General features: G+C 25.3%; 6 protein-coding genes and 1 long non-coding RNA gene across 13 annotated transcripts; 4 read left to right on the top strand and 3 right to left on the bottom strand.

Moving 5' to 3' along the window:
* Positions 1 to 206: 206 nt before the first annotated feature.
* LOC100865893 (uncharacterized) lies at positions 207 to 2,102 on the bottom strand. Of its 2 annotated transcripts, none has more exons than XM_012494743.3 (3): positions 1,973 to 2,102; positions 1,638 to 1,858; positions 207 to 1,068 (listed from the first exon to the last, which is right to left on the bottom strand). In XM_012494743.3, exons 2-3 carry the CDS (start codon positions 1,683 to 1,685, stop codon positions 835 to 837), a joined length of 282 nt encoding a protein of 93 aa, XP_012350197.1. In that variant the 5' UTR covers positions 1,686 to 1,858; positions 1,973 to 2,102; the 3' UTR covers positions 207 to 834. The 2 variants fall into 2 exon arrangements, with proteins under 2 accessions (XP_012350197.1, XP_031776283.1); XM_031920423.2 differs by having other exon boundaries at positions 1,929 to 2,064.
* An 888-nt stretch (positions 2,103 to 2,990) lies between these two features.
* Positions 2,991 to 9,061, top strand: LOC100869812 (organic cation transporter protein). Of its 2 annotated transcripts, none has more exons than XM_086913151.1 (8): positions 2,991 to 3,423; positions 5,441 to 5,782; positions 6,032 to 6,279; positions 6,367 to 6,659; positions 6,774 to 7,143; positions 7,240 to 7,478; positions 7,549 to 7,724; positions 7,893 to 9,061. In XM_086913151.1, the coding sequence occupies exons 1-8, from the start codon at positions 3,421 to 3,423 to the stop codon at positions 8,205 to 8,207; spliced, it is 1,986 nt and encodes a 661-aa protein (XP_086769277.1). In that variant the 5' UTR covers positions 2,991 to 3,420; the 3' UTR covers positions 8,208 to 9,061. The 2 variants fall into 2 exon arrangements, with proteins under 2 accessions (XP_086769277.1, XP_012350191.2); XM_012494737.3 differs by lacking the exon at positions 2,991 to 3,423 and adding an exon at positions 4,526 to 5,046.
* MED31 (mediator complex subunit 31) lies at positions 5,400 to 11,273 on the bottom strand. 4 transcript variants are annotated; one of them, XR_015293606.1, is made up of 5 exons: positions 10,950 to 11,273; positions 10,284 to 10,373; positions 9,930 to 10,217; positions 9,333 to 9,464; positions 5,400 to 5,797 (listed from the first exon to the last, which is right to left on the bottom strand). XR_015293606.1 is itself a non-coding variant. In XM_086913152.1 (4 exons), the coding sequence occupies exons 1-4, from the start codon at positions 11,014 to 11,016 to the stop codon at positions 9,427 to 9,429; spliced, it is 483 nt and encodes a 160-aa protein (XP_086769278.1). In that variant the 5' UTR covers positions 11,017 to 11,273; the 3' UTR covers positions 8,299 to 9,426. The 4 variants fall into 4 exon arrangements, 3 of the variants coding, with proteins under 3 accessions (XP_086769278.1, XP_086769280.1, XP_086769279.1); XM_086913152.1 differs by lacking the exon at positions 5,400 to 5,797 and having other exon boundaries at positions 8,299 to 9,464; XM_086913154.1 differs by lacking the exon at positions 5,400 to 5,797 and having other exon boundaries at positions 8,299 to 9,464; positions 11,138 to 11,260.
* Positions 11,274 to 12,495: 1,222 nt separating this feature from the next.
* Positions 12,496 to 18,459, top strand: LOC100865530 (uncharacterized). Its single transcript, XM_086913386.1, has 6 exons — positions 12,496 to 13,159; positions 13,279 to 13,642; positions 14,679 to 14,932; positions 16,892 to 17,191; positions 17,600 to 17,963; positions 18,069 to 18,459. Exons 1-6 carry the CDS (start codon positions 12,858 to 12,860, stop codon positions 18,321 to 18,323), a joined length of 1,839 nt encoding a protein of 612 aa, XP_086769512.1. The 5' UTR covers positions 12,496 to 12,857; the 3' UTR covers positions 18,324 to 18,459.
* A 150-nt stretch (positions 18,460 to 18,609) lies between these two features.
* Positions 18,610 to 20,454, top strand: LOC100870012 (cuticle protein 16.8). Of its 2 annotated transcripts, XM_003690464.4 has the most exons (4): positions 18,610 to 18,730; positions 19,286 to 19,466; positions 19,560 to 19,774; positions 20,118 to 20,454. In XM_003690464.4, the coding sequence occupies exons 1-4, from the start codon at positions 18,716 to 18,718 to the stop codon at positions 20,274 to 20,276; spliced, it is 570 nt and encodes a 189-aa protein (XP_003690512.2). In that variant the 5' UTR covers positions 18,610 to 18,715; the 3' UTR covers positions 20,277 to 20,454. The 2 variants fall into 2 exon arrangements, with proteins under 2 accessions (XP_003690512.2, XP_086769274.1); XM_086913148.1 differs by lacking the exon at positions 18,610 to 18,730 and having other exon boundaries at positions 19,265 to 19,466.
* Positions 18,702 to 20,436, bottom strand: LOC147656712 (uncharacterized). Its single transcript, XR_015293605.1, has 2 exons — positions 20,166 to 20,436; positions 18,702 to 19,409 (listed from the first exon to the last, which is right to left on the bottom strand). It is a non-coding gene; the product is annotated as an uncharacterized LOC147656712 (long non-coding RNA).
* A 404-nt stretch (positions 20,455 to 20,858) lies between the features above and the next one.
* LOC100864820 (uncharacterized) lies at positions 20,859 to 25,722 on the top strand. The gene is made up of 4 exons (XM_003690721.4): positions 20,859 to 21,080; positions 21,158 to 21,304; positions 21,577 to 21,648; positions 21,746 to 25,722. Exons 1-4 carry the CDS (start codon positions 20,943 to 20,945, stop codon positions 24,509 to 24,511), a joined length of 3,123 nt encoding a protein of 1,040 aa, XP_003690769.2. The 5' UTR covers positions 20,859 to 20,942; the 3' UTR covers positions 24,512 to 25,722.
* The last annotated feature ends 25 nt before the right edge of the window (positions 25,723 to 25,747 follow it).

The raw sequence follows: 25,747 nt of genomic DNA, 5'->3' as shown, positions 1-25,747 counted from the left end.
AATATAAGAATCAAATAAAATAGTAGTACATAAATATGTTTTATAATTCATAATCTTTTTTCTTTATAACAATAAAATTTTAATTAAGATCTAAATTTTTAAGAATATAATTATTTTCAATCTAAATAATCGATATATATATATATATATATATATATATATATATATAAAATATGTAACTTTTAATATTACAGAACAAATAAAAATAATACAAATAATTTAAATTTATATTGAAATAATTATCATTTGGAAACTCCAATACATACATACAAAGAGCAATATACAATACAGATTTGTTTTTTGAGGCAATAAGATTTCACTTATAAATAAATAATAAATAATTAATACAATATTATTTACAAATAAAAATATAATAATTATTGTATAAGTTATAATTTAGTAAAGCATATGTACAAAATATTTTCTGATTTGTAATTATTATTTTTAAATATTTATAATTTTTTTATAAAAAAAATACAAAGTTATTTATAGAAACAATATTTCCATTGTATTAACAATAACAAAATAGAACATGATAATAGTTTTTTTTGAATAACTTTAATTTTTTGTATTTTTTTTATATGTTCTATATTTATAAATAAAATAATGATGAATACAAAAATATGTATATTTCGATTAAAGTTTTGATTTTTAATAAACTTTGGGATAATATTATTGAATGCACATTCGTAATTTGAAATTATAAGACAATTATGTTCATTTTTCTTCATAATATATGCGAATTATAATTTATCATATTTAAATATATTAAATACAAAAAAAAGTTTGTATTGATAATATTTTACTGGAATTGCACTTTAATAAATATTATTATTAAAACAAATCCGATATTAAATCATCATCGCCGTAATCAGTGTAATCATCTGCTCCAGGTGGTACGAAAATTCCTCCGAGTACTCCAGAAAGATTTTCACCTAAACCCATTGTCGATGCAACTCCAAACACAAGTCTCATCATGAGTAATCTCATAAAATTCACTACATTCGTCTCTTTGCTTTGTAGAGATAACTGCGTTGTTTTCTTTGCTTTACCATCAACGCATTGAATCTGTCGATACATTTCGGATATTTAAAAAAAATCAATATAAATTATCAATATAAATATAAGTTATAATATATCGATATAAATATTTAATTAAAAATTTTATTATAAATTCATAGAAGAAAAGAACGTTTTTATAAATATTTTTATAAATAATTGTTTGAAAATTTATTTTTATTATTCTTTTTACTAATATAATTAATATATTTTTTCAAAGTTTTTGTTATTTTATAAAAAATATTTATATATTGATATTTTTTTGTATAAGAATTAAAATTTGAAAAAAGTTTATAAAAATCATTATGTATAAATCACTATTTATGTAAAAATAACATATAAATATAAAATTTATGAATCATAAATTAACTTTTTAAATAAATTTTAGATATATTTTGCATCATATATGAAAATGTAAAATCATATTTTCCTATTATATAATAATTAATAAATAATGAAATTTGCATATCAATATTATAATTAATTGTAATACACGAGTCTAGGATTTGAATATATTTGCAAGTAATGCATTCGTTAATTTCAAATTTTAATCGAGCTCTCGCTTAATCAGTACTTACGCTGACACAAGCAATGACAACTATTGCTAAGGCGAGCGTAACTCTCATTTTGCACTTCCGATGCGTTAATCACTTCCGGCGAATATCAGTGGATGCTTTTGCGATCGTTGGTCGCTCCTTTCCTCTCTATGTTCGTTTTGTTTCCCGCGATTTTGCTTGCATCGATGGGACCGTTCCAACTGACCACGCAGAGTGAGCAACGAGAACTGAACTATGTTTACCTGGGAGAAACGCATTCAGTTTTTATTCTCGTTAAACATTGACACTAATAGAGCACAGGTTGTAACATACAATCGAACAGATGAACGATGAGGACAAAGTAAAATAAGTAGTACCTATGGTCGCAGAACTGAAGTTATTCTACGATAACGGTACATGACGAAAAAAGGCATCCAGGCCACCTCTCCAGGTTATGTGATACGTGCTTGCGATACTATATGTATAGTCCCGACTGTCAGAGGGTCTCTATTTATTGGAATTGAAAAAAAATATATTTCCTTTAATTATTATCTAATCAATAATTTAACTATTGTTTATTAAAGCGCTTATATTTTCTTTCCAACTTAATTCTGTGAATTTTAAAATATTTAAAGAAAAATGATTTTAAGCAAAATAAGTATACATTTATTATATGTTTATTATATATTATTAGAAGAAGTATAATCTAAATCAACTATTTTATGATTATAACATGTTAATAAAAAATGATCAGAAAATATTAAAATAGACACAAATTTTTGCTTCTCTTCTAACAGCAAAACAAAATTTATTGATAACAGCACAAAAATATAAGTATATTAATATTTTATAGTATTTTATTATTTATTTTTTGTATTACATATATATGTATATTTATTTATTTATATCCTATTTATATGAGTAAGTATCATTCACTTATACACGAAATACGAAATAGATCTATCACCATAAACTAGCTTTCATTACCATTCAATGGTTCGCGATCGTTAAATTGTTCGTCAATCATTCGACATCGTAATGAGTCTCACATGTCGACTATTTAGGTTTGTCGGACAGAGAATAAGATTGATGAATGTTAATAAATTGTTTGTTAAAATATGCTGCCTATATACATTCAATCTATATATCAAATCTTAATGAATACTAAACTACATTATTTTTTTTTTTTTTTTTAGATTAATTATATGAATTCAAGAAAAGTTTATCATAATTGATTTATCAAATTAAATCAATTCTGGATTTCTAATTTTAAAAAATCAATGTATTTTATCCAAGTTTTAGTAAAATAAATATTAAGATATATTAGAAAGATGCAATAACATATTGCAATTTTACATATTATATATATTATAAAAATTTCTTTTCTATTTTCAGTTTTATTTTTATATTATATTATGGCCAGTACATTCTCGGCATGATTCGATAGGCGAAAACAGATGGTCGCCAACGATAATAGACAATCGGTCGGTCTGAACGATTGAATGGAAATGAAAGTCGTTCAGAAATAAGTAGCGGGTGTGACAATGACCGAGGTACGATCACCTCGGCGACGAACGACGATGCTAATGACGATGTTCGATTTGCGGTGAAGACGAAGGACAGCCAGGGAGGATTCAGTTGGCACGAGGGTTTCCTTTGGAATCGGTGATCGAGCGAACACGGGGAGCTTGTAATGAAAGGCAGGATGCGCTCGGGACCGGACGTGATGTTCTTCGCATACAGAAACAGTTCCAGAAACGAAGGAAACACCGTCGTTGGACTATGATGATTGGTACCCCTCCATCAAGATAATCGTGTCCTAAGTATGGTATGGCAAAAAGACGTCACCGGATAGGTTTTCATGTCTTGTCAACAGTTTGTACATTTATTTATGACGCGGCACTAATTTTGTCCTCATCAAGCCGGAAATTATTATTGTTCTTTTTTAGAATTTTCCCCTTATGGTCTCGCGTTTTCTATTCTAACCGGATGCATTGTTGGTCGATCCGTTGAAATGCGTATGGAAAATTTAATGCAAGAATTTTTTGGAAATTTATTTTAGATAATCTTGCAAAATCGAGCAAAAGTTTTCTCTATTTCGAAATAAAGAATCGATAACGTTAATTTCAAACAGTATGATAAAAATGATAAAATAAAGAATCCATGGAAAAAGTAGCAAATTGCCAATTGAAATGCGACGAAGATTTTTTCGCTGAGAAAAGCGATTCAGTAAAATGAAACGATCAATACTTATCAATGAGACTTTCAATTGCAACCTATACAGGTAAACGTGGAATGGAGTAAACGTCAGGAGTTCATAGACCCAGCCTGGCCTATTATTTAAGTTTACATACGTATATCAGTTAACAGTGAAATATACATTTTATATTAAATTTTATTGTAATTTTTCATCTCTTTTTATTTACTTCACCGAGAATATTTTAAAATGACAAAACTATAATTTTTAAAATAATATATATACATATATCTTCTCCCCATATATTAGTAATAGTAATAATATTTTACACTACAAAATTCTAAGATTTTAAATCGATTCCTTTTTGTTTTTCTTTTTTTGAAACCAGAAATTTTTTCACACTTAAATTAAAAAGATACGGAAAGAAATAAAATCTTGAAAGTTCTGGTTTCGCCAGAATCTTTATTATTCTCTTTGCATCTCGTTCAGATTCATTCGGAAGTGGCGGCCACGTCAATGTTTTTTCCCAGAAATACAAAATTCACGTTACGTCAATTTAAAAATCGATTATTATTGACAGAAGATCGTTTTCCCGTGACGTGAGTGCGTTAATGGGAAACGTGTCGCCAAGCGTGAAACAATAGCACGTGTTTCTATCCTCGTTCGACTCGACACCGCTAGGAATCGGTTCCTCTTTCGCGCTATCCTTCGAGAGAGAGTTACTCTTCTCTCCGTTAGTGCGTGTCTCACCCTCACGGATGACACTTTGTTGGGGGCTCTGCGTCGAAAGTTTTCACTCGTTGCCACGAATTTCGTATACTGCCTCTGAGTGTGATGCGGCACGTTGGTCATATTTCTCTTGAAAAAAATTTGTAAAAAAGTTACGCATCCCTACGCGTGCGTTCGTTCTTCTTCTTTTTCGTTTTTTTTTTTTTTTGGCGATAAAGATGGATAAGTGGATCATTGTTGCTCGTGTGCACGGAATTTCAACGTCTTCTTGTTTAGTTGGATCTTCCATCGTGAATTGTGAATAAAGTACTATTGATTGTTTTGTGATTACGTGATTTTGTGTAAATATTGGTAATAAAAAGAAGAAAAAAAAAAAAGTTATTAGAAGAAATGAACGCGGAGGAAGTAAAAGTAGGATGCTTTCAAGTAGTTATAGTGCTGTTCCTTGGCATCAATTATGTCATAGTTGCGATGAGCCACGCATTGCCGGTATTTCATAATTATACGCCTAAATTTTATTGTCAGGTAAATTAATTCTTCTGCCTTTCTTTTCTGTTTACTATAATTTCTTAGTTGATTAATTCAATTATTCGATAATTTCACAATGATAACATCAAATAATTATTGAACTGTCCAAATTGATTTAAAAACAGAACAGTGGAATGTTCAGGCTTTAATTCATAAATGAAATATAATATATTACACTTTGTTCTCTTGAAGAAATATTGTTAATCGTTCATTCAAATTTATCTAATTTTTATTTTAATATATATATATATATATATATATATATTTGTGTAAAATATTTTATTTCATACAACAAAAAAATTCAATAATCATGTCGGTCAAAAATTAAACTAATTAATACAATTGACTAGTTTCAAGGAAAAACGAGAAATATTTAAATTGGATATTACAGGCGAAAAATGGAACGAAACGAACGTATGGCTGCCAAGAGCTTGACAATATAACTCTTACAGCCAACGAGACTTCCGGTTTCAAAGAATCTACGAATACAGACTTGTGTTTCGGCGAGTATCAATTTGCAACCGAATTCGGAGAGAATAGCGTAGTGACGGAATGGCGTCTAGTTTGTGAAAAACGGTATTTGACGTTTCTTGGGCCGACCGTTTACTATATCGGGGTTTTAATGGGCGCTTGGATCGCTGGACTTTTGGCAGATCGTATTGGCAGACTTCCGGTTCAAGCGCTTTGTCTTTACACTCAGGGCACGATGGCTGTTGCGTTATACGTTGTACAGGTACATATAAATTTCCTTGAAAAAAAAGAAAAAGAAAATGATAGAATAACGTTAATTAAAATATCGATCAATGAAATATTTTTTTTTTTTCTTTTTTCTTTATAAAAATTTTCAACTCGAGGATCGATCTTCGTTTTAATTCGAGTCATTCGTTCAACGCGGAAAATAAAAGAAGGCTACAGGTTGAATACCAAATTAACAGAGAATCTTTTCTCTCCTCTCTTGCTGAACGAGAAATCTTCATTTCAGAATTATCCCACGTTTTTGGCTCTTCGTGGATTGCAAGGTGTCTTTGTCCAGGGTCTACAAAATTCGACGTATATTCTTTCTTTGGAACTGTTCCCTGCCAAGGCACGGACTTTCGTTGCGTTAGTTATGCAAATTGCATGGGCTATTGGCTTGATACTTCTAGCTGCACTCAGTTACATTATACCCGACTGGAGAATATTGCAATTAGCAGTTTCAGTTCCCACCGCGATAACTGTACTTTACATTTGGTATATATAATTGTTTTTTAAGCTCGAAGAGCGAATAATATATATATATTGAAATAAATTTATGTATGATTATGAAATGTATCTTAGGATGATACCAGAATCGCCAAGATGGTTACTGGCAAAGGGAAAAACAACGGAAGCAGATATGGCGTTGGAACGTATCGCGAAATACAATGTCTGTTGCACTAGATTATCTCGAGGAGAACGTGTTAAATCGGATGCAAACGTTCTCGAGAGCGCGATGCCGACGAAACCGGAAAGGAAGTCGCGCGTCTCGTGTGCAGACTTGAAGAAATCGAAAACCGATAACGAAATGAAAGAAGAAGCTGCGAATTTGCTGAATAGTAATACAACGGATACGCTTCAACAAAAAGTTCGAAGTAAAAGATGAATCTTATTTCGTCAAAATAAAAAAATTTTTTTTTATCAATTATTTTATTATTTACTATTATATACTATGATTAACACGAAGAAAAATGATGTACATTTTTCAGAAACAAGTTTGAGAGCGATTTCAGAAAATTTAGAAAGCAAGCTTGGCAAAACGGAATCAGAGGTGGAGTCGAAGCAATACGAAAATGAAGAAATGGAAAAGAGGAATATCGCATCGAGCTCGAAAAGTCATCGAAAGTCGAAATCGATATCGCAGCCAGCTGGAAGTCAAAGACTTTCGATAAAAAATGCGTATGATACCGTAGAATTACGGGCGCCGATAAAAAAAGAAATAACGAGCAAAGATGAGTATAAGAAAAAGTGTAATAAGATCGAAGAAAAATCCAGTAACGCGCAAACAAAAGAAGAATTGTTGGAATTGTTTAAATCTATGCTGTTGAAAAAATACGGCATTATAATGATGTATCAATGGTAAGATTTTTCAAATATTTTTAATCAATCAATGCAATTATTCCTTTCTTGTTTACGTAACTATTTATCTTTTTTTTTTTCTTCTTTTTATTCAAGGTTCACATCTTCTGTAGCATGTTGTGTCTTTATGACACTCGTTCCAAATTTCTCTTTTAATAGGCATATCGTTTTTGCATTAGGAGGAGCATTAGAAATTGCAACTTACATCTTTCTCTATTTCATATTGTCTAGATATGGCAGACGATTGTCAATGTCAGCATATCAATCAATTACAGGTGCAATTTGCATCTTATTAGCAGCCATAATTATCTTATCGAATCCCACAACTGCAATTGGTACGTAATCTTATATTGGTAATAAGATCATTTTTTTAAACACTCGTTCACTTTTAACGATTATTTTCAGATCTCACGAAGACCATTATACTTTTACTCGGTAGAATAGCAGTAATGAGCACCGTTTCCATAACATACTTGTATACGGTCGAGATATTTCCGACAGTTGTGCGAGGAACTTGCTTAGGCTTATGCATCGTTTTCGCGAAAATCGGCAGTTTATGTACGCCACACGAATTATTATCGGTAAGATTTTACATTCCAGTAATTATTTTAGAATTAATTAGCGGAACGTACAGAATTGGGAGTAGGAAAAATTAAATACACGATTCGACACGAATTTCCGCTTTCTTTTTAAAATATTCATTTTGAAATAATAAATGAATATATAATAAATGTAATTTTCTTTTTAAGGGAGAATATTTTCCAGTTACCATTCCATTAATAATTATTGGAATGCTCTGCTTAGGATCTGGGGCATTTGCTTTAATTTTACCAGAAACTTTAAACAAGATTTTACCAGATACAACGGAGGATTCTGAACTGTTGATTGTAAGAAGGAGAGATAAAGAAAAGAAAAATAATGAAAATTTAAACAGTGAGAATGCGCCTGACATCGAGGATGCTTCGGAAAGGGAAATACTTAGAGCGAAATTATTTTCGGAAGATTGGGTGGATGCGGGAAATGGCATTTTAGTGAATTTCACAGAGAATAAGAATTCTGAGTGAAATATTTCAAATTTTATATAGGATAAATTAATATCACATTGTCATAAATATATTGACAAATTGTGACTAATCATTTGATAAAATGTGATCATTTATATATTATGGTAAAGATTTATTTGAAATTTATGATATTTTTTTTTTACTAAAATATTTGAGGTATAAATTTTTGAAATAATTACAATGTTTCATGTTTAGTTTTTTTTGTGTAATTAATAGTTAAAATTGATTATTTAATTTATAATCATAAAATATGCATGCATGTATAATAATTAAATGCATGTATAAAAATATGCATTTATTAATTTACACGTAAATTAAATTCATATGAATTTAAACTGCTAGTGAAAAATGATACAATATTTTTCATAAAATAATAATTTTTAGAAATATGTATCATTGTGTATTATATTCTTCATGTATACGAATATATTAGATTATTATAATAGTTTATAATAATCTAATATTATTTATTAACTGTATGTTTAATGTATCAAATGTTAGAAAAGTTATAGTGATCAATCAGTTATCACTGCCTATTATACATTTAAGTGTTATAAATTAAAATAATTAACCATAAGTGATATAAATTCTTTAATTTTTGCATTTTAGAGGCTGAATTAACGATGTGTATTAGTTTTTTTTAAATATTATTTTTACAATTTTTTTTTATTATCAACGTTAAATAAATATATTTGTATATATAATTATGAAATTAATTTACAAAAATAACATTTTGTACAAGTGAAATCAAAATAATATTCTTATTTTACTTTTAATTAGATATTAACATACTAAATTAATAATTTTGTATATAAATCTAATAAATGCCAAAGTTTGCATTATAATAATTTAAATATAAGGATTAAGTAAAGATTATTTTTATATAATAAGCATAATTACATAGACATATATATATTAGATATGTATGTGTGTGTGTGTGTGTGTGTACTTTATTATTTTGTCACAGTAAGTATATTCTTTTATTGTCATTTTTTTAAAAAATAAAAATTTTGAGTAAAAGATTTACAAAAAAAAAAAAACTAGAATAGAATAAAAATGTTACATTGACATACAATGTTTTAAAATAAATTAAACTTTATAAATGAATATTATAAATAGACTTACTAAGATCATTCAAATTTGCATTTTTATCCATGTCTTCAATAATTTTCTTCCACAGTCTTGAAGCATAAAGTCATAAACATTTATGCGTTAACAGCTATTCAGGTTTCAGCATCATTCGTCCAAAATCAGATTCTACAATTGGAGTGTCTTTATTTCAGATTGTTTCCACACAATATTTAAAATAATATACTTCTCTAAATTTGATATTTACTAGATACTGAAATTTTTATAATATTATTCATTTATTTTAGTTAAATTAGCATTTTATTTATATAATTAAGTTTTAAATAATTATTTTGATATATTTCATAGATTATATTATATATATTAAATACATGTTAACACAAACAAACAAACATATTATTATAAACAAGAAATAGAAGGAAAAAAGGGAGAAATGTAATCAGAGATATATTGAGAACATAGAAAAGTACTTTATTTGTGATTTATCACAGCCAAAAAACATAACTAAAACAATTCTGATAAGGAACTACAGTTATAGACATTATTGTAATGCCATTTTAATATTGTAGTTCTTATGGACCCATTTAATGAGTTTGTCATATATTACTCAAGGAACTTTAGGTTGTACAATACCATTATTTTGAGGATTTGTATGTTGTGTTTGTTCTGCAGCAGTCTGTAACAATCTTGTTCTACGTCTGGTATAATGTTGCCATAATAAAATTTGTTGATCATCTATAAACTTTGTACATTGAGAATTTACTACTTCTCTTCTAAAATGTTCATATTGTAATAAATCTAAAAAGTACAAACACATAGGATATTTCAAATATTTTGCATATTCTGGTTCTTTCCAATATAACAGATATTTAAGATAATTTATAAATGTTGAATCCTTAAAATAACCACGTTGTGCTAAAACTGAAATAATAATTATAAGTATTTTCTTAATAAATTACAAAATATTTTAATTATTATTTAACATACAATTTAAATAATTTGGATTTGCAAGACATTGAACAAATTCTAATTCAACTTGAAATCTTAAGCGTTGTTGATCATCTGTTTCAGGACCCCCTAAAAACAAATGCATTAAATAAAAAATATAGTAAAAATTATCATTATAATTATCATTATAATAATTTTCAATATAATTTTTAGATTGAATTATTTTTTATATAAGAGAAATAAAAAACTGCCTATATAACCTAACTATTCTAAATATAACCTAAAACTTAGGAACTAGTTAAGGAACAAGTACATATAATTTATAATTATTATATTTTAAAATATTTAATTTTATATATATATATATATAATTTTAAAAAAAGTAAAAATAATAGATATGTTAAATTCATATATTTATCGATATAAAAAAGTAATTTAAAAGATACAAGTAATACTAAATCTAATAGAGAAAAATTTACGAAGTATATAAATATATTTATGAAAATATAAATTAAGAAAGAAAAAGTAATACTCTTTTAATTCAATTAACAAAATGAAATTTTATATAAAATGTTGTCTATAATAATACATACATTAATATGAATAAAAAATAAATAATATACAATTGATTTGTTTACAGAAGCAACAATCTTAAGACTTTTAATTATGAAAATATAATTTATATATTATATATATAAAAAATACCGTTCATTCCAATGAAAGATGGTTTTCTGCCTTTCATGAGACTTGGAGGATCATCCAAACGGTTCATAGTACATTAATTCGTAATAGTCGATTATTTTCGACCACAATGATTATAAAACACTATCTTTTTTATTAAAAAACGGGTAAAATATATTTGAATCCAATTGCAAAATTTGTACAGTCCTTACCAGAAATTTCTTTACAATTCTTTACTACTCTGAAAGTTTTCGTATACATATCGAAGCTTATGTCACAAAGTCACAGGTAAGTAAATTGTAATCAAATACATTGTAGCGACAAGAGCGCCATTGTTTTCTATGGCCACTTAAGGAACGAAAAAGTACATTTTGTTGTAAGAAATCAGAGATCTTTTAGACTAAAAGATAGAAATGTGAAATTAATATTTTTATTTCATATTTAAAATAATGTATATAGATATTTAAATTTTTAATATAATAATATAAAAATTTAAGATGAATTCATTATATTATTTACAAGAAAGATTAATAATTAAAAAAAATAATAAAATTTTTGTATAAATTATTATATCATATTATTAATTTGCAACATGTGATATAATGCATTGCTTAAATTAAAAACAATTGGATATTTCGTTGAAGTCATATATTAGTATTGCATGCTGTTATCTAATGAAATGTTTTTCAAATCATAGTAAGTATGTAACTATAATATATAAATACATATGCAAAACTTGTTATTTTTAATATAGTATACTTATTTTATATTAATAGTTAGTGTATAGTTTTTCATGCAAGGAAAATCATTTCTTTTGCTTTAAAAATAAATATACTTAAAAATTTTATTTTATTTTGTATGTAAAATCTTATTCAAAAAATTAAAATATAATTATTATTTTTATAATTAGCTTTTAGTTATATTATTTAATCTTCTAATTAAATATGGATTATTAAGAATTTCATAATCATCAGGATATCCGCTTCCAAAGCGGAACATCAAGGAATTAGATCAGAAAATGATTAAATTAGAAAGCGTCGCGATTCTTTTGCATCGCCGACCTCTTTCATTCCGACGAATGCTTTCATAATTCTTTTGTTCATGTTCCCTTATGAAAATTAATTAACAATCGATGAATCTTAATGAAATGCATTATATCTGTCCTCAGAAATTGCATAATTAATTAAAATAAGTATCCATTATTATTTTTAAAAAAACAATTAATAATTTTTTAATACAACTACAATCATTTATTATTATTAATTCAGTTTTTATAAAATTCGACTATTATATTTTTTAGTAAAAAGATTTTTCTAATGAAACAGGATGTTATTTTTAATCTCTTTTGATTTTCCTTCAAAATCTTCTTAAGTATATATAAACAAAATGATTGAGAACGTCTAATATATGGTTTGATGGTTACAATAATTATCTACTTCTTCCGTGCTTGTACAAATCCGGAGAAAAAATATGGGGAGAAAATACGCTACTCTTTAATCGGAAATGAACACGTTTTCTACACCTGACCTAGTGCTGTTGCTTCATAACACGTTACAGCATACGAATTCGAGTCCAATTAATTTGTGGTATGAATTAAAAATCAAGACGTCCACAGTTTCTTTCACTCTTCGTTGAGACATTAAACCAATTCTCTTGGCGATCGGTGTTACTCTTTTGCCTTATCTTGAATTGATATTCACAAGAACAATTCTATTTCATCAACCGGTAATATTCTAGATGTGGAATCGATGAAGTAATAGTGCTATATTTATCGTGATTCAGTGATCAAGGCTTAATAAATTTTTTTTATAATTCAAGAATCTTGATATAATAATTGCCGCAACGCGATAAAAACTCTTATTTCTTCTTCAGCGGAATTAGTTTTTTTTAATTCATCTGTTTAGTCCGACTTGTTTGTAGTGTGAAACAAACATGGCTGCAAAGAAGATAATTCCTGTGCCTTATCCTTTTTCAATGGAGGAAGAACTGAAAAAGAATCCGGAATTAAAAATATCAGATATCGAGATGTTGAGGGAATGGTGTGAAAAACAACAACATTTGCCTAAACCTTCAGATCTACATTTAATTATGTTTTTACACAGTACTTATTATAGCATAGAAGCGGCTAAAAATACTATAGAGAATTTTTTCACCATTAGATCTCATGTTCCTGAGTTTTTCGCAAACAGAGATCCTTTAGGATCGAAAGAATTGCGTCAGACATTCAATGTCGTGTGAGTTTATTTTACTTCTTCTTTGTATATTCTTTCGTTCATTATTATCAATTATCATTCGTTCATGGTTCTTTCATTGCGGAAAAATAAAAAAATTTAATTTTTTATCTGCAATACAGATTCGTGACTGAATTGCCTGGACTCTCGAAACAAGGGCACAAGATACTTTTCGCGAAATTAATAGATACCGATCCATCACATTACTCTTTCGAAGATAGTTGCAAATATTTCTTTATGGGAAGTGATTTAATTGGTTTAAGAAATGGTATTTGCGATGGGTATATTTTTATTGGAGATTCAACTAATGTGTCTTTGGGCCACGTTGGACGAATAAGTCCTATGGGTATGAAGAAGTTGGTGATGTATATCCAAGAAGGAATACCTGTTCGACTTAAAGGAATACATTTTATCAATACTCCATCGGTAATGGACGTGATAATAAATATGGCGAAGCCATTCATGAAAAAGGAATTTTGGAATATGGTAAAAGATTTCGTAACGATATTAAATTTTACATACATAGAAAACAACTTGAAATTTTCTTTATACATTATTATTATTATTTTTAAATGCTTCAATTTAATACTAAAATAATTAGATTTCACGTGTTTTATATATGTGTTACATTATTTATTTATTTTCATAATTATAATCATATCTATTTTATCTATAAAATAAATTCTCAGATAATAATTTTTGTTTAATTAGTTTAAATGTTCAATTAGTAATTATCAATTTATGAAAATATTAATAATGTATACGTTTAACATATATGTTCAATAATATACTTATATAAGTCTTTATATCTCATGGGAAATCAATTATATTATTGAACAATAAGAACAATTCCGTTTTATATGAAATTATGAGTAAAGCGTAGTCATTACATATGTGGAATAATTTTTTAATTAACAAAATATCATTGAATTATTGAAATGATGAAAAAATGATCATAAATATTTTATTACTTAAATAAAAATTAATCATAAAAATTAAAAATACATATTTTGCATATAATATATTACATAAACTTTCATTAAAATTTAATTTTTGGGTTGGATGAATTTTTTTGTAAAATAATGTATAGAGACTTTTGTATATTTATCAATTAGCATAAATCACAAATCATATATATCGATTTCTATTTTATTCTCTTTTATTTTTTATTTAATGTACATTTGCAATTTGCATTTGTAATGAATATAGTGATTGTTTGCAATTTATATTTGCAATGATGAGATTGACATACAATTAAGAGACATCTCTCTAAAGAATAATTTTTATTTGTCTATATATCTATCTTACGTAAGAAATAATTTGCTTATTTACATTAAACTCTAAGTAAAATGATAATTTCCCAATCTATAGAGTAATATATTTTTTCTGTCAAATTTATAATCAAGTATTGCATTGTACATTGCACATATGAAATATTTTGATTATTGTTAATTTTACTATTTATCTCAATTACTTGTTCAATAATTTTAGATAAAATAGATAACATTAATTTCTTTTTCAGATACATTTACATTCGTCGTTAAAAACATTGGAAGAATTTGTTTCCCTCGATCTTCTTCCAAATGAAATCGGAGGAAAAGCAGGATCGATAATTCAAATGCACGAAAATGGGATAAAAGAGATCGACGATAAACGAGAATGGTTTGTCGAAGAGCTGAAATTATCTACTGTAGATGAATCATTGCGTATTGGAAAAAATAAGATTGCGAATGATTTCTTCGGTGTCGAGGGAACCTTCAAAAAGCTCGAAATAGATTAAAAAAAAGGAAATTGTGTGATTTTTTATTTTTATATATCAGAAAATTTATTTTTTTTCTTATTTTCATACGGATAGTAAAGATTTATTATTATAATATTAATATATTATATTATAATAACATATATCTATAATATAAATAATATCTATTGTTTTCTTAATTGTATAGCAAATGATAACATTGCATAATATATAAAATAAAATTATTATATAGTAATATTTTATAATAATAATCTTATTAATAAAAAGATTTCCATTGATATTTAATATTTCAAACAGAATGATTGTAAATATATACTGACAAAAAATAATAATATATTTTAATCTCATGATTTATAATTATATCGTTACGTATTAATTACTCCATATTAAAATTAATATCATATTAATATCATAGAACATAACTTTATAAAATTTTTTAATAAATGATAAAATTATTAGATAACTTGTTATTAAATTTTTGAAATCATCATTTCTTAATAGATAAATTGTTGGAAAATTAATATAATAAATTATTTGTCGAAGAAAATTTTATTAAAAATATATTCTCAGCAATGTATCTATTTTACATTGTTGTACAAAAATACAAAGTCCAAGGTATTTCTAAACTTATAATTTTATATAATTTCAAGTTCTTATTCACAATGACTTGAACTAAATTTTTCTTCTTTACCACGTAATTTGTATTTTGTGCAAATTTTTGTGCAAATGATATTTAAACTTTAATAATGAGAAATAATATTTATTATTTTTACTGAAATCCATATTTTCAATATTAAAATTATAGTGCTTGTATATTTCATGTACATATAATAATATATTCCATCCAATTTTTATTTGAATTTTTAAATGAAAAAAATTTCTTAAAATAATAAAATTAGAAAAAGCTTAGATATTGAAATTAGAAAAAAATCCATTATTTTTATATATAATTCAAAGTCTGTAAATTCTTTCTTTAAAAGTGGATTTGAAAAATAAATCATTAGGTGGGAAATTGTTCTAAAAAAAAAGAAAGGAATTATATTTTGGATTAACACTTAAAAAATTTATATGTAATAATAATAATATAAATTATAAAAACTCGATATTACTTAAATTTATTTGAAAGATTATTTGAAAGATAATTAGACAAAAAATAAACATAACACAATGCACTTTTCTTTGCTATATGTAATATTATTTTATAAATAATATTCAAATAATATATTTTATGATTATAATTTATAATAATATTCCTTTGACAAAAACTTAGGATATTAATTTCTTTTTTAAATATTTTTTTACATAGTACATTCTGACTTGCAATTTATGTTTGCTAGTTAAAATAAAGAAAAAAGATATATATTGCATTTATTATAAATTAATATAAAAATTTGTCATTAAATATTCTATATTAGTAACATTTTTTTCATAGATTTTTTTTAATATTATAAATAATATATGTATAATTTATATATATTTTATATTTGATAGTATAATTTTTATATTATTCAAAGATGTATAATTTTAATATTATTCAAAGATATAAATTAACATTATAAATCTGACAACCTTGCAACTATCATGCTGTTTGCGATTATATGATGCTAACTCATTTCATTGCTCGATTGTACTTGAATGATAGTCAGTACTATTCAAACCATCAACGTGATCTTTACAAAACAAAGATTTTTCTTCTATCATATAGTAAGTGCTTTACTTTTGTTATACATATATATTATTTAAATTGTTTGATAAATTCAAGCGTAATTTCTGTAAAAATTTAATTGAAATAATTTAAAATGCAAATATTTTTGAATATTTTATTATTAGTTAAAAGAATTATATTCCTATTATATTTGCGATTTGTATAATTATTATTATAAAATTTGTCTTTTTATCATTATTAAAATAATAATAAAACAATATTGTTAAATATTGTTTTTATTTAGTAAAAAAATTGTACATATATTTTTAAGAAACTTGTACGCAAAAATGGGCACATTTCAAGGAATATCATATAAAGAAGAATTGAAAAAAAATCCAGAATTGAAAGATGAAGACATACAAATATTAAAAGAATGGTACAAGAAACAACCTCATTTACCACCAATAACAGATTCGGAGTTGGCGTTATTTTTACACAGTAACTATTATAAAATAGAAATCACGAAGACAACTATTGATACATATTTCACTATAAAAACCCATGTTCCTGAATTTTTTTCTAATAGAGATCCTTTGGGATCAAAAGAATTAAGGAAAGCTTTTCAAACTGTGTAAGTTTTTTTTTATTTATAAATTATTTAATTATTTACTTAATTTTTGTCTTCAGTATTTCTCTGATAATTAAAAAAATAATTAAATATATTTAAATGTAAAAATTAATATTAAATGTGATAATTTCTATAGAATATTATTTCTATATGTTTTTAAAAAGAAATAAAATATATTAAAAAATTCAATTTTCAAAAACATTTTTATAAGAAATTAATCGTAATAGAATTATATAAACATAGTATGAAATATGCTTCATTTGCATAATCATTATTTTTAATTCCCATCTTTCAATTATCATTTGTATATAAATAAAATTTATTACTTATCTTTTAAACTTTATCTTATTAAATTATTATTTCTTTTTTTAAATATATATTAATATTTATATTTTATAAAATTTGTTTTAGCACCATTCAAGTCTTAGAAAATAAAACGCCAGAAGGATATGCGATTCTTTATGGAAGATTAATCGATCCTGATCCTTCAAATTACGTTTATAATGATACAATGAAATATTTGAGCATGACTCTTGATCTATGGCTTCACAGGGAAGGCACAACAAATGGACATATAATTTTATTCGATATGAAGAATGTTGTTTTCGGACACGCTGCTCGACTAAATCCTGTAGGGTTAAAAAAGTATCTTATTTATTTACAGGAAGCATTACCAGTTCGTTTAAAAGGATTTCATTTTATGAATATTACATCAGTAATGGATGTGATATTAAATATGATGAAACCATTCATGAAAAAGGAATTATTAGATATGGTAATACTATTTTAATTTATTCCAATTAATTTTGAATGTTTTAATAATTTAAATAATTATAAAAATTTCAAAGATTTTATTGAAAATATTAAAAATTTCTTCTAGCTTCACACACATACAACTTTAGATACGTTGTCGAAATTTATACCTATAGATATATTACCAAATGAGACTGGTGGAAAAGCTGGTCCTCTAATGGAATTTCACAAAAAGACGATCAAAATGCTCGAGGACAATCGCGACTGGTTCTTACAAGAAGAAAAGAAAGTCATTAACGAATCTTTGAGAATGGGTAAAGGAAAAACAGCAACTGATCTTTTTGGTGTTGAAGGAACTTTCAAGAAACTCGATATTGATTAAATTTTCAATACATAATCTTATATAAATCTTAATGACTAAACTAATGTTTATTTTTATTTTAAACAAATTCTTTAAATTTGATTATATTGTATCTATTCCAGAAAATTTTAAATAATGAATAAATAAATCATTTATGCATAAACATTTTTCTTCTTTTATTTTTGTTGTATTTTTAATTCTTTAATTATAGAAGTTCCTTTATTATAATTTTTTATATAGTTTTACTATAAAAAAATATTATATTCGAAAAAGCATCAATGTTAAAACAGACTTAATACATATTGCTTCTATCTTTTCATCAGTTTCTTATATTACTTTCACTGGCAGACTCTTTCAGTTTATATCGATTCGTGAAAACGAAAGTATCTACACGAAGTGTCACAGTTGTAAAGATGAAGAATTTAATAGTAAGTATATTACAATTTTATTGTAATTTTATAATATTTAATATATATATATATATATATTTTAATGTATTATTAAAATATATAATCATTATTTCATCCTCAATATATCTTAATTTTGATATTTTATTTTAATTTTAAATAATTAAATTATTAAATAATTTCATTCATAAAACAATTCGTCGTTCATGACATATTAAATGCTTAAGATCTTTAAAAAATAAAAATAATAATAATAATAATTATTACAATATTTTTTGAAAAAAAAAAATTTTTTTTTCGTAGAGTTATTGCATGATGTGATCAGATGATTCCGTAATCAGTTTGGAATTTAATTTGAAGTCTCATCATCTGATATCTATATATATTTATTCTTTGTTTCTGATATATAAATTTCTTTTACTTTTATTAATAAAAAAATAAGCTTTTATTATTAAAATTATTAAAATAGCAATTACGTGATTATAAAATAGTATCAATTAATTTACATTCAATTAAATTACATTTTAAAATAAATTAATAAATATAACTAATTAGATGATTACACTTTCGAATCAGATCGCATTTATTCTGATTAGCCCTTGCCTGGGGGACATATCACATCTTTTGTCAGAATCATCTACGATTACTTCACCATCGCCTCCTAAACCTTATAGCTTTCATTATCAAGCAGGACGATATCCTGGAAATATAGATCGTGTTCATCAAGAAAGTGGAGATGGTACCGGACATGTTCAAGGTAATTATTAAATGTCCAACATTGAACTTTAAAAAATTAAATAAATTTTTTTTCTAATTAAAAAAAATTATTTTTTTTTTATATATTTTTTAGGTTCTTATTCTTTTATCGATCCCAAACATAAAATACGAACAGTACAATATATAGCCGATGAAAATGGGTTTCACGCATCTTTAATAAATTATGAAGATACAGTTGTTCAACCTGTCGATTCTGAAACAGTGAGACTCGCAAAGGAAAAACATTTTCGATTGTATCAGAAGATAGCTGAAGCAAATGCTCATGGTGTTCCAGTCAATCTTCCACGAGTAATGAACATATAATTTTTTCTTCTATGGATTCTTAATTTAAAATTTAGATAATAATAAAAATAAAAATATTGCGTAATGCCAATATTTGAAATTTGATAGAAATAATGATAATGAAAACTATTTTAGGTTAGGAATAATTTCGATCATAATAAAATTTTTCGAAAAATCATTTATTTAAAATTTGAATTTCTGTATTTATTTAAAATATCGCAAATTTTGTATGCATTTTTTTTAACAATTATATTTATAACAAATATATTTAAATAAGATTTATTTTCATTACTAAGGTAAAAATAATTTGAAATAGTTTTCATTTGCTAATCTATACAATATTTTATAGGATTCTGCAAGTGTGAAAAGAGCGAAGGACAAACATATTCAACTTTACCAAAAAATCGCCGATGAACATGCAGCAATTGCAGCTCAAAGAGAAACTGAACGTTTAGCCTATGAAGCTACTTCTGTAGTAAACGATGTAAATCTTGATCATGCTTATTAATTTGTATATGATAAAACAATATTAGAAACATAACGATACTGAGTATTATATAATGCTATTTTGTTACTTTCGTGAAATTTAATATTTAAGAATTTAAATTTAAGATTAAATGTATATAAACTATATAATATACAGACTACTTAATTTGATTTACAAACATGAATTATTTTAATAGTTACAGCAGTTTTTCTTGAAAATCCACCTTAATCGTTCTATCCATTTTCCTTTTATGCAAAAATTTATTTATTTTCTTTTTGAATTGTTTTCTCAAAAAGTTATTTTTTTATCATTTTGCAAAACAATTAAAAAAATTTGTAATTAAATCCATGGAATTAAAAAAATAAAATATACTTATTACTATAAATTTTCACGCAATTTATTGTAATAACTTGAACATATCTACGAATTTTGTTTCGATATATGGAATAAAATTAGAAGATAAATTTAGTGGAAAAAAATAATATTATTATTATTTATTACTTAAATAATTAAAAAGTGACAATATGAATATCGAAATATAGCAAATTTTCTTGTAAAAAAAGAATTCTGGTAATATTGAATATATCGATCTATCGTTATTGCACCCGCCATAGTTTATTCGTAACATATTCACAGTGTTCGGTATCAATACCGATACGCATAATTGCTTTTCCTACAAGTGGAAAAATGTCGAGAAAACGTAAATTATCAAATATAAAAGAAAGATGCCGTATTTGCCTCGTTGATCATGCATATATGACTAATTTATTTGACGAAGTTATACAATCAAGACTAACTGATTTAAGTAAATGTACTTCTATCAATGTATGTTTATATACCACTTTTTTAACTTTAATAATATGCTTCTTTTATTCTATAATAGAGTATTTTTTTTTTTCTAGATTAAAGATGAGCATGGCTTACCAAATGTTATATGTCATATATGCCTCTACAAATTGGACATGTGGGATGAATTTAAAGAACAATTTATACGATCAAATCAAATGTTATTAAGTCAATTGGAACTTATAGAAACTTCTGATAATGAGGTGAGATAATTACTTTAAAGAAAATAGTTTCTATTCAAAAAATAAATTCAATTAATTTAATTTTAATTTTTAATTATATTATTTATATAATTGAATATGTATATATATTTTATAATTCAAATATATAAAATAATATTTATATATATATATATAATACTATTTATTATTATATAATATATACACAATATTTTTATTAAAGCTTTATTCATATATATATTTCATAATTTTGTAATTTTGTAATTTTAATTATCTTTTCTAATTGTTCTTTTTAGAATTCTAAGTCCAAAAGATCATGTACTTTAGAACAAAGTGGAGATGATAGTCTTTCTGATTCTTTTGATAAGGTATAAATAATAATAATTTTTTAACAATTTTTCAATTATTTTTTAATTTTTTAGTTAATAATATAAAATTTCATAATCATAAAAACATTTATTTTAGAAAAAATCAAAAACAGATGTACCAGCATTAATTCCTTTACAATTTACAAATAATGAAAACATAACAAATCAAACAATTCTCAAAGATATGTATATATCTGAAGATGATGTTACATCTTCAAAGGATTCTTCACAAAAAGCACATGATGCTTCTAATGATGATAAATGTAAAAATAGTGAAAAACAAGAAAATAAAGATAACATTCAATTAAAACCAACATTAATTCCAATGAAAGTTAAGCCATTAACTGGAAGACGCAATATAACTGAACGAAGAAAAGCATCAACTAAAAGATGGGTTGCAAGAAAAAAGGCACTTCTTGCAGCAACAGGAGAATCTGTTTCAGATACAGATTCTATGGCATCAGATGATACACAATTATCACCTGTGCAAAAGGCACGAGCGAAAACAAATATGGATAAAGAAATTGAGAAGCAAAAAAGATTGATTAGAGTATTAAAAAATTTGGAAACTAATATGACAGATAAATATACCACTAAAAATGATAGAAATAATTTTATGAGTGTAGATAGTGATTCTGATACGCATAGAACAAGATCTCTTAAAGATATTAATTCTGATGTTTCATTAACTGAAGGTAAAAATATGTCTGTGAAAGAATGTACTGAAATAAAAAAAGATAAATTTTCTGAAGATTTAAAAGAGAAAGAAAGTCTTCCTGTATTATTGCCAGAAAAAGTTATTGAAAAACAATCATCAGAAAAAAATGGAATAGAAATAATTGAAGATACATTTACACCATGTTCAGTAAAATCAGAATTACAAATTGGAGATGCTACATATATTGTTACTTCTACATTAATGCTTGCAGAACCCCATTATTTAAATAAAGCAAATTTAAATACTTTGTCAAAAGAATTTAAAAATGGGACTATTGAACAAAATTCTCAGGAAAAAAATACTGATATTATTGATGCTGTACAACTTCGTAGAATTAATCCAGTTCCAATAGATGCTAATAATAAAAAATGTATTGAGAGATGTTTAAATATAGAAGTGGAAGGAACAGAAATAGAAGCATTAAAACGTGTACAAGTTGAATTAGCAGGTTTCGTAGAGAAAGAAATGAAACATAGATTATTTGGAACAATTAATGATAATGTAAAAAAGAATAAAGCAGGATGTAAAACTTCATATCAAACTTTAGATCAGCAATTGAAAAATATTATAGAAAAAACTATAAAGAAAAATTTTGAATCATCTATGATGAGAAGTTGTGGTTCTGATTTTAATTCATATTCTCAACAGTCTGGAAAAGTTTCACCAGCATTTGTAAAAGAGGCTATGAATTCTAAAAAGTATCAACCGAAAGTTCTATTAAAACGTTTAGATTTAACAAAAGAAAGTATACAACGAAATATTAATAATATGCACGTTTTAGTTAAACGTACAGTTAAAAATAAACTCGGCGGACCATTTAGTATGGTTTCTCATAAAAGACAAAGTGTATTACCAATAAGATATAATGACTATAATACTTCCGCTTTAGATTCTGATTCATATTTATCAGATGAAACATCTGAAGCCTCTAAGCCAGATAATCATAATACACAAAAATTACAAGAAGATAAAGAACAAATTAATATTATGAAACAAATAAAAGAGTCAAAAATTGCGGATTCTACTGTTGTTAAAAATGAGCATAAGATAGAAATTCAAGAAAATGTTTTTAAAATAATTTCATCACATGGTGAGAAACATATATGCGGCGTGTGCGAACAATCATTTGATAATCATAATGATGCGGTAACACATGTTCGTATGCATAAAACGGAGACTACTTCTATATCGCGACATAATAAACATAAAATGATGAGATGTAAGAGATGTCACGAAATAGTGGAAGCTAGATTTGTAAAAGCTCATGTATGTAAATCATCAAAACAACAAATTCACAAGTGTTATGTATGTAATTCTACGTTCCGAACTGAAAAACTTTTGGTACGCCATTTAGAAAGCCATGATCAATCTGAATTTAATATAGAAAATATAACAAAGGGGGATACTCAGAAATTAAATGCGAATACATCACAAAATTCTAAAGAAACAGTACATTTAAAATCCGAAAAAGGTCAACTTTCAAAAATAGAAAATAGTCTAATAAAATCGGATAATTCTAGAATAGAAATAAGCAATATTCAGTCAGAGAAAATTGGAATATCTAAAAGTCGAGGAAATTTTGTGTCGGGAGTAGAGAAACCAAAAGAAACATATACTTGTTTTGTATGTGATAAAATATTTACAGATGAGGAAATATTGAAAGATCATTTACAAAAACATTGTGATGATATAAGCGAGGATGATCAAAGCCCTGGTAAAGAACAATATCAATGTGCAATTTGTGGAGATTCATTAGATTCTGAAGAAGCACTAGAGGCACATGTTGAAAAACATTTATTTGATGAAGAAGATGATAATCCTAATCTTATTAATATTGCCAATGAAAATGATAAGTCAAATGAAGAACCTTATCAATGTTTGCAATGTACAGAAACATTTAATTCAGAAATGTTATTAGAAATGCACATGCAAGCTCATGAAGAAGAAGCTGCAATAGCAGAATGGGAAAAACAAGGAATAAAAGCTTGTGAATATCAATGTATGATTTGTGATGAACTTTTTGATACAGAAGAAGATTTATCAGAACATTTAGATATACATAATGGAAATGCACATGTTTGTCAGTTATGTGATAAACCATTTCCCAGTCTTGAGGATTTGCAAAAACATGTTGCAACTCATTAATATAATTTAGCGTTGCCAGAAGAATTCCCTTATAAAAAAATGTGTTATATATATTTTAGTACCCCTTCTGCCACTCTTCAAGTATGAGTGATTAATAATGGTGTCGTTACTCTGCCATTATCATTCGTTTTTTTCCGATTATTTCCTTAATCTGGTAACGCTAATGTAATTATTACTTTTTAAATACATAATTTTAAATACAAATTTTGTAAAATCGTTTTGTATATTAATAAGCTACCCAAATATTTTCATGTAATTTTGTGTGCAATGATTTTTGAGTTTGTAATTTATAATATGACTAAAACGATTTTTTTTATTAATATAATAAATATAAATATGTATAATAATATTCAGATATATTAAGAATTTAAAATCAGTCTTTAAATTATAATGTATAACTCGCTTCCATTTTTTTATTTATGAAATATTTGTATTGCACTTGATTTTTGAACGACGTTTAATATTTTTAATAATAATATACTTGCAAATGCAAAAATTTTAAATATTGAAAATTTATAAAATAATAAATAATATGATTATTTGTAAATTAAATATAAGAGTTAATTAAGATAATTATTTTAACATACAATATTTAGAATTATAAAAAATTCATTTATATATATATATGTTAAATATTTCATATATAAATATAAATGTATTAAAAATTTGTGTACATAATACTTAATAAAAATTATTCGTAATACAAAGTGATTATTTATGTATAAACAATATTTATAACATATATGATTATAAAGTCGCGTCTCCATTGCGTTAGCATTTAATCGATAAAACTATTCAGTAATGCCAACAAGTGTTGACTTGTACATCGACTTGGATTATGTATGACTTGAAAAATCGAACGATATTCCGATCGATTTATCAACTGATGTCGATAAATATCAAAATCGCGCCGAAATCAACAATTGGGTGGTCAAATTATCAGATTTGTTATTAAATTATCGAATACGATTAGTCAATTAACCGATATCAATAAAATGGAAATATATCACAAAAAACCGATCGATTAAATTGTTCTGTAATACCAATTAGTATCAATTAGTACTGATGCAATGGGAATGCGATTTAATATAAAAAACTCATAATATGTAGCAAATGAAACTGATTAGAAATAGGATCGATTAAAGAAACAGTTAATATAAATTGTAATTTTTTTTTTAAATGAAATTTAATATATGAAATTTGATGAATATGCAAATATATGTTTTTATGATATAA

The sequence above is a fragment of the Apis florea genome, unplaced genomic scaffold (assembly GCF_048593485.1).
Source record: "Apis florea isolate Af1SG1 unplaced genomic scaffold, ASM4859348v1 contig_3496_pilon, whole genome shotgun sequence".
Lineage (NCBI taxonomy): Eukaryota > Metazoa > Arthropoda > Insecta > Hymenoptera > Apidae > Apis > Apis florea.
This window is presented reverse-complemented; position numbering and strand designations above follow the sequence as displayed.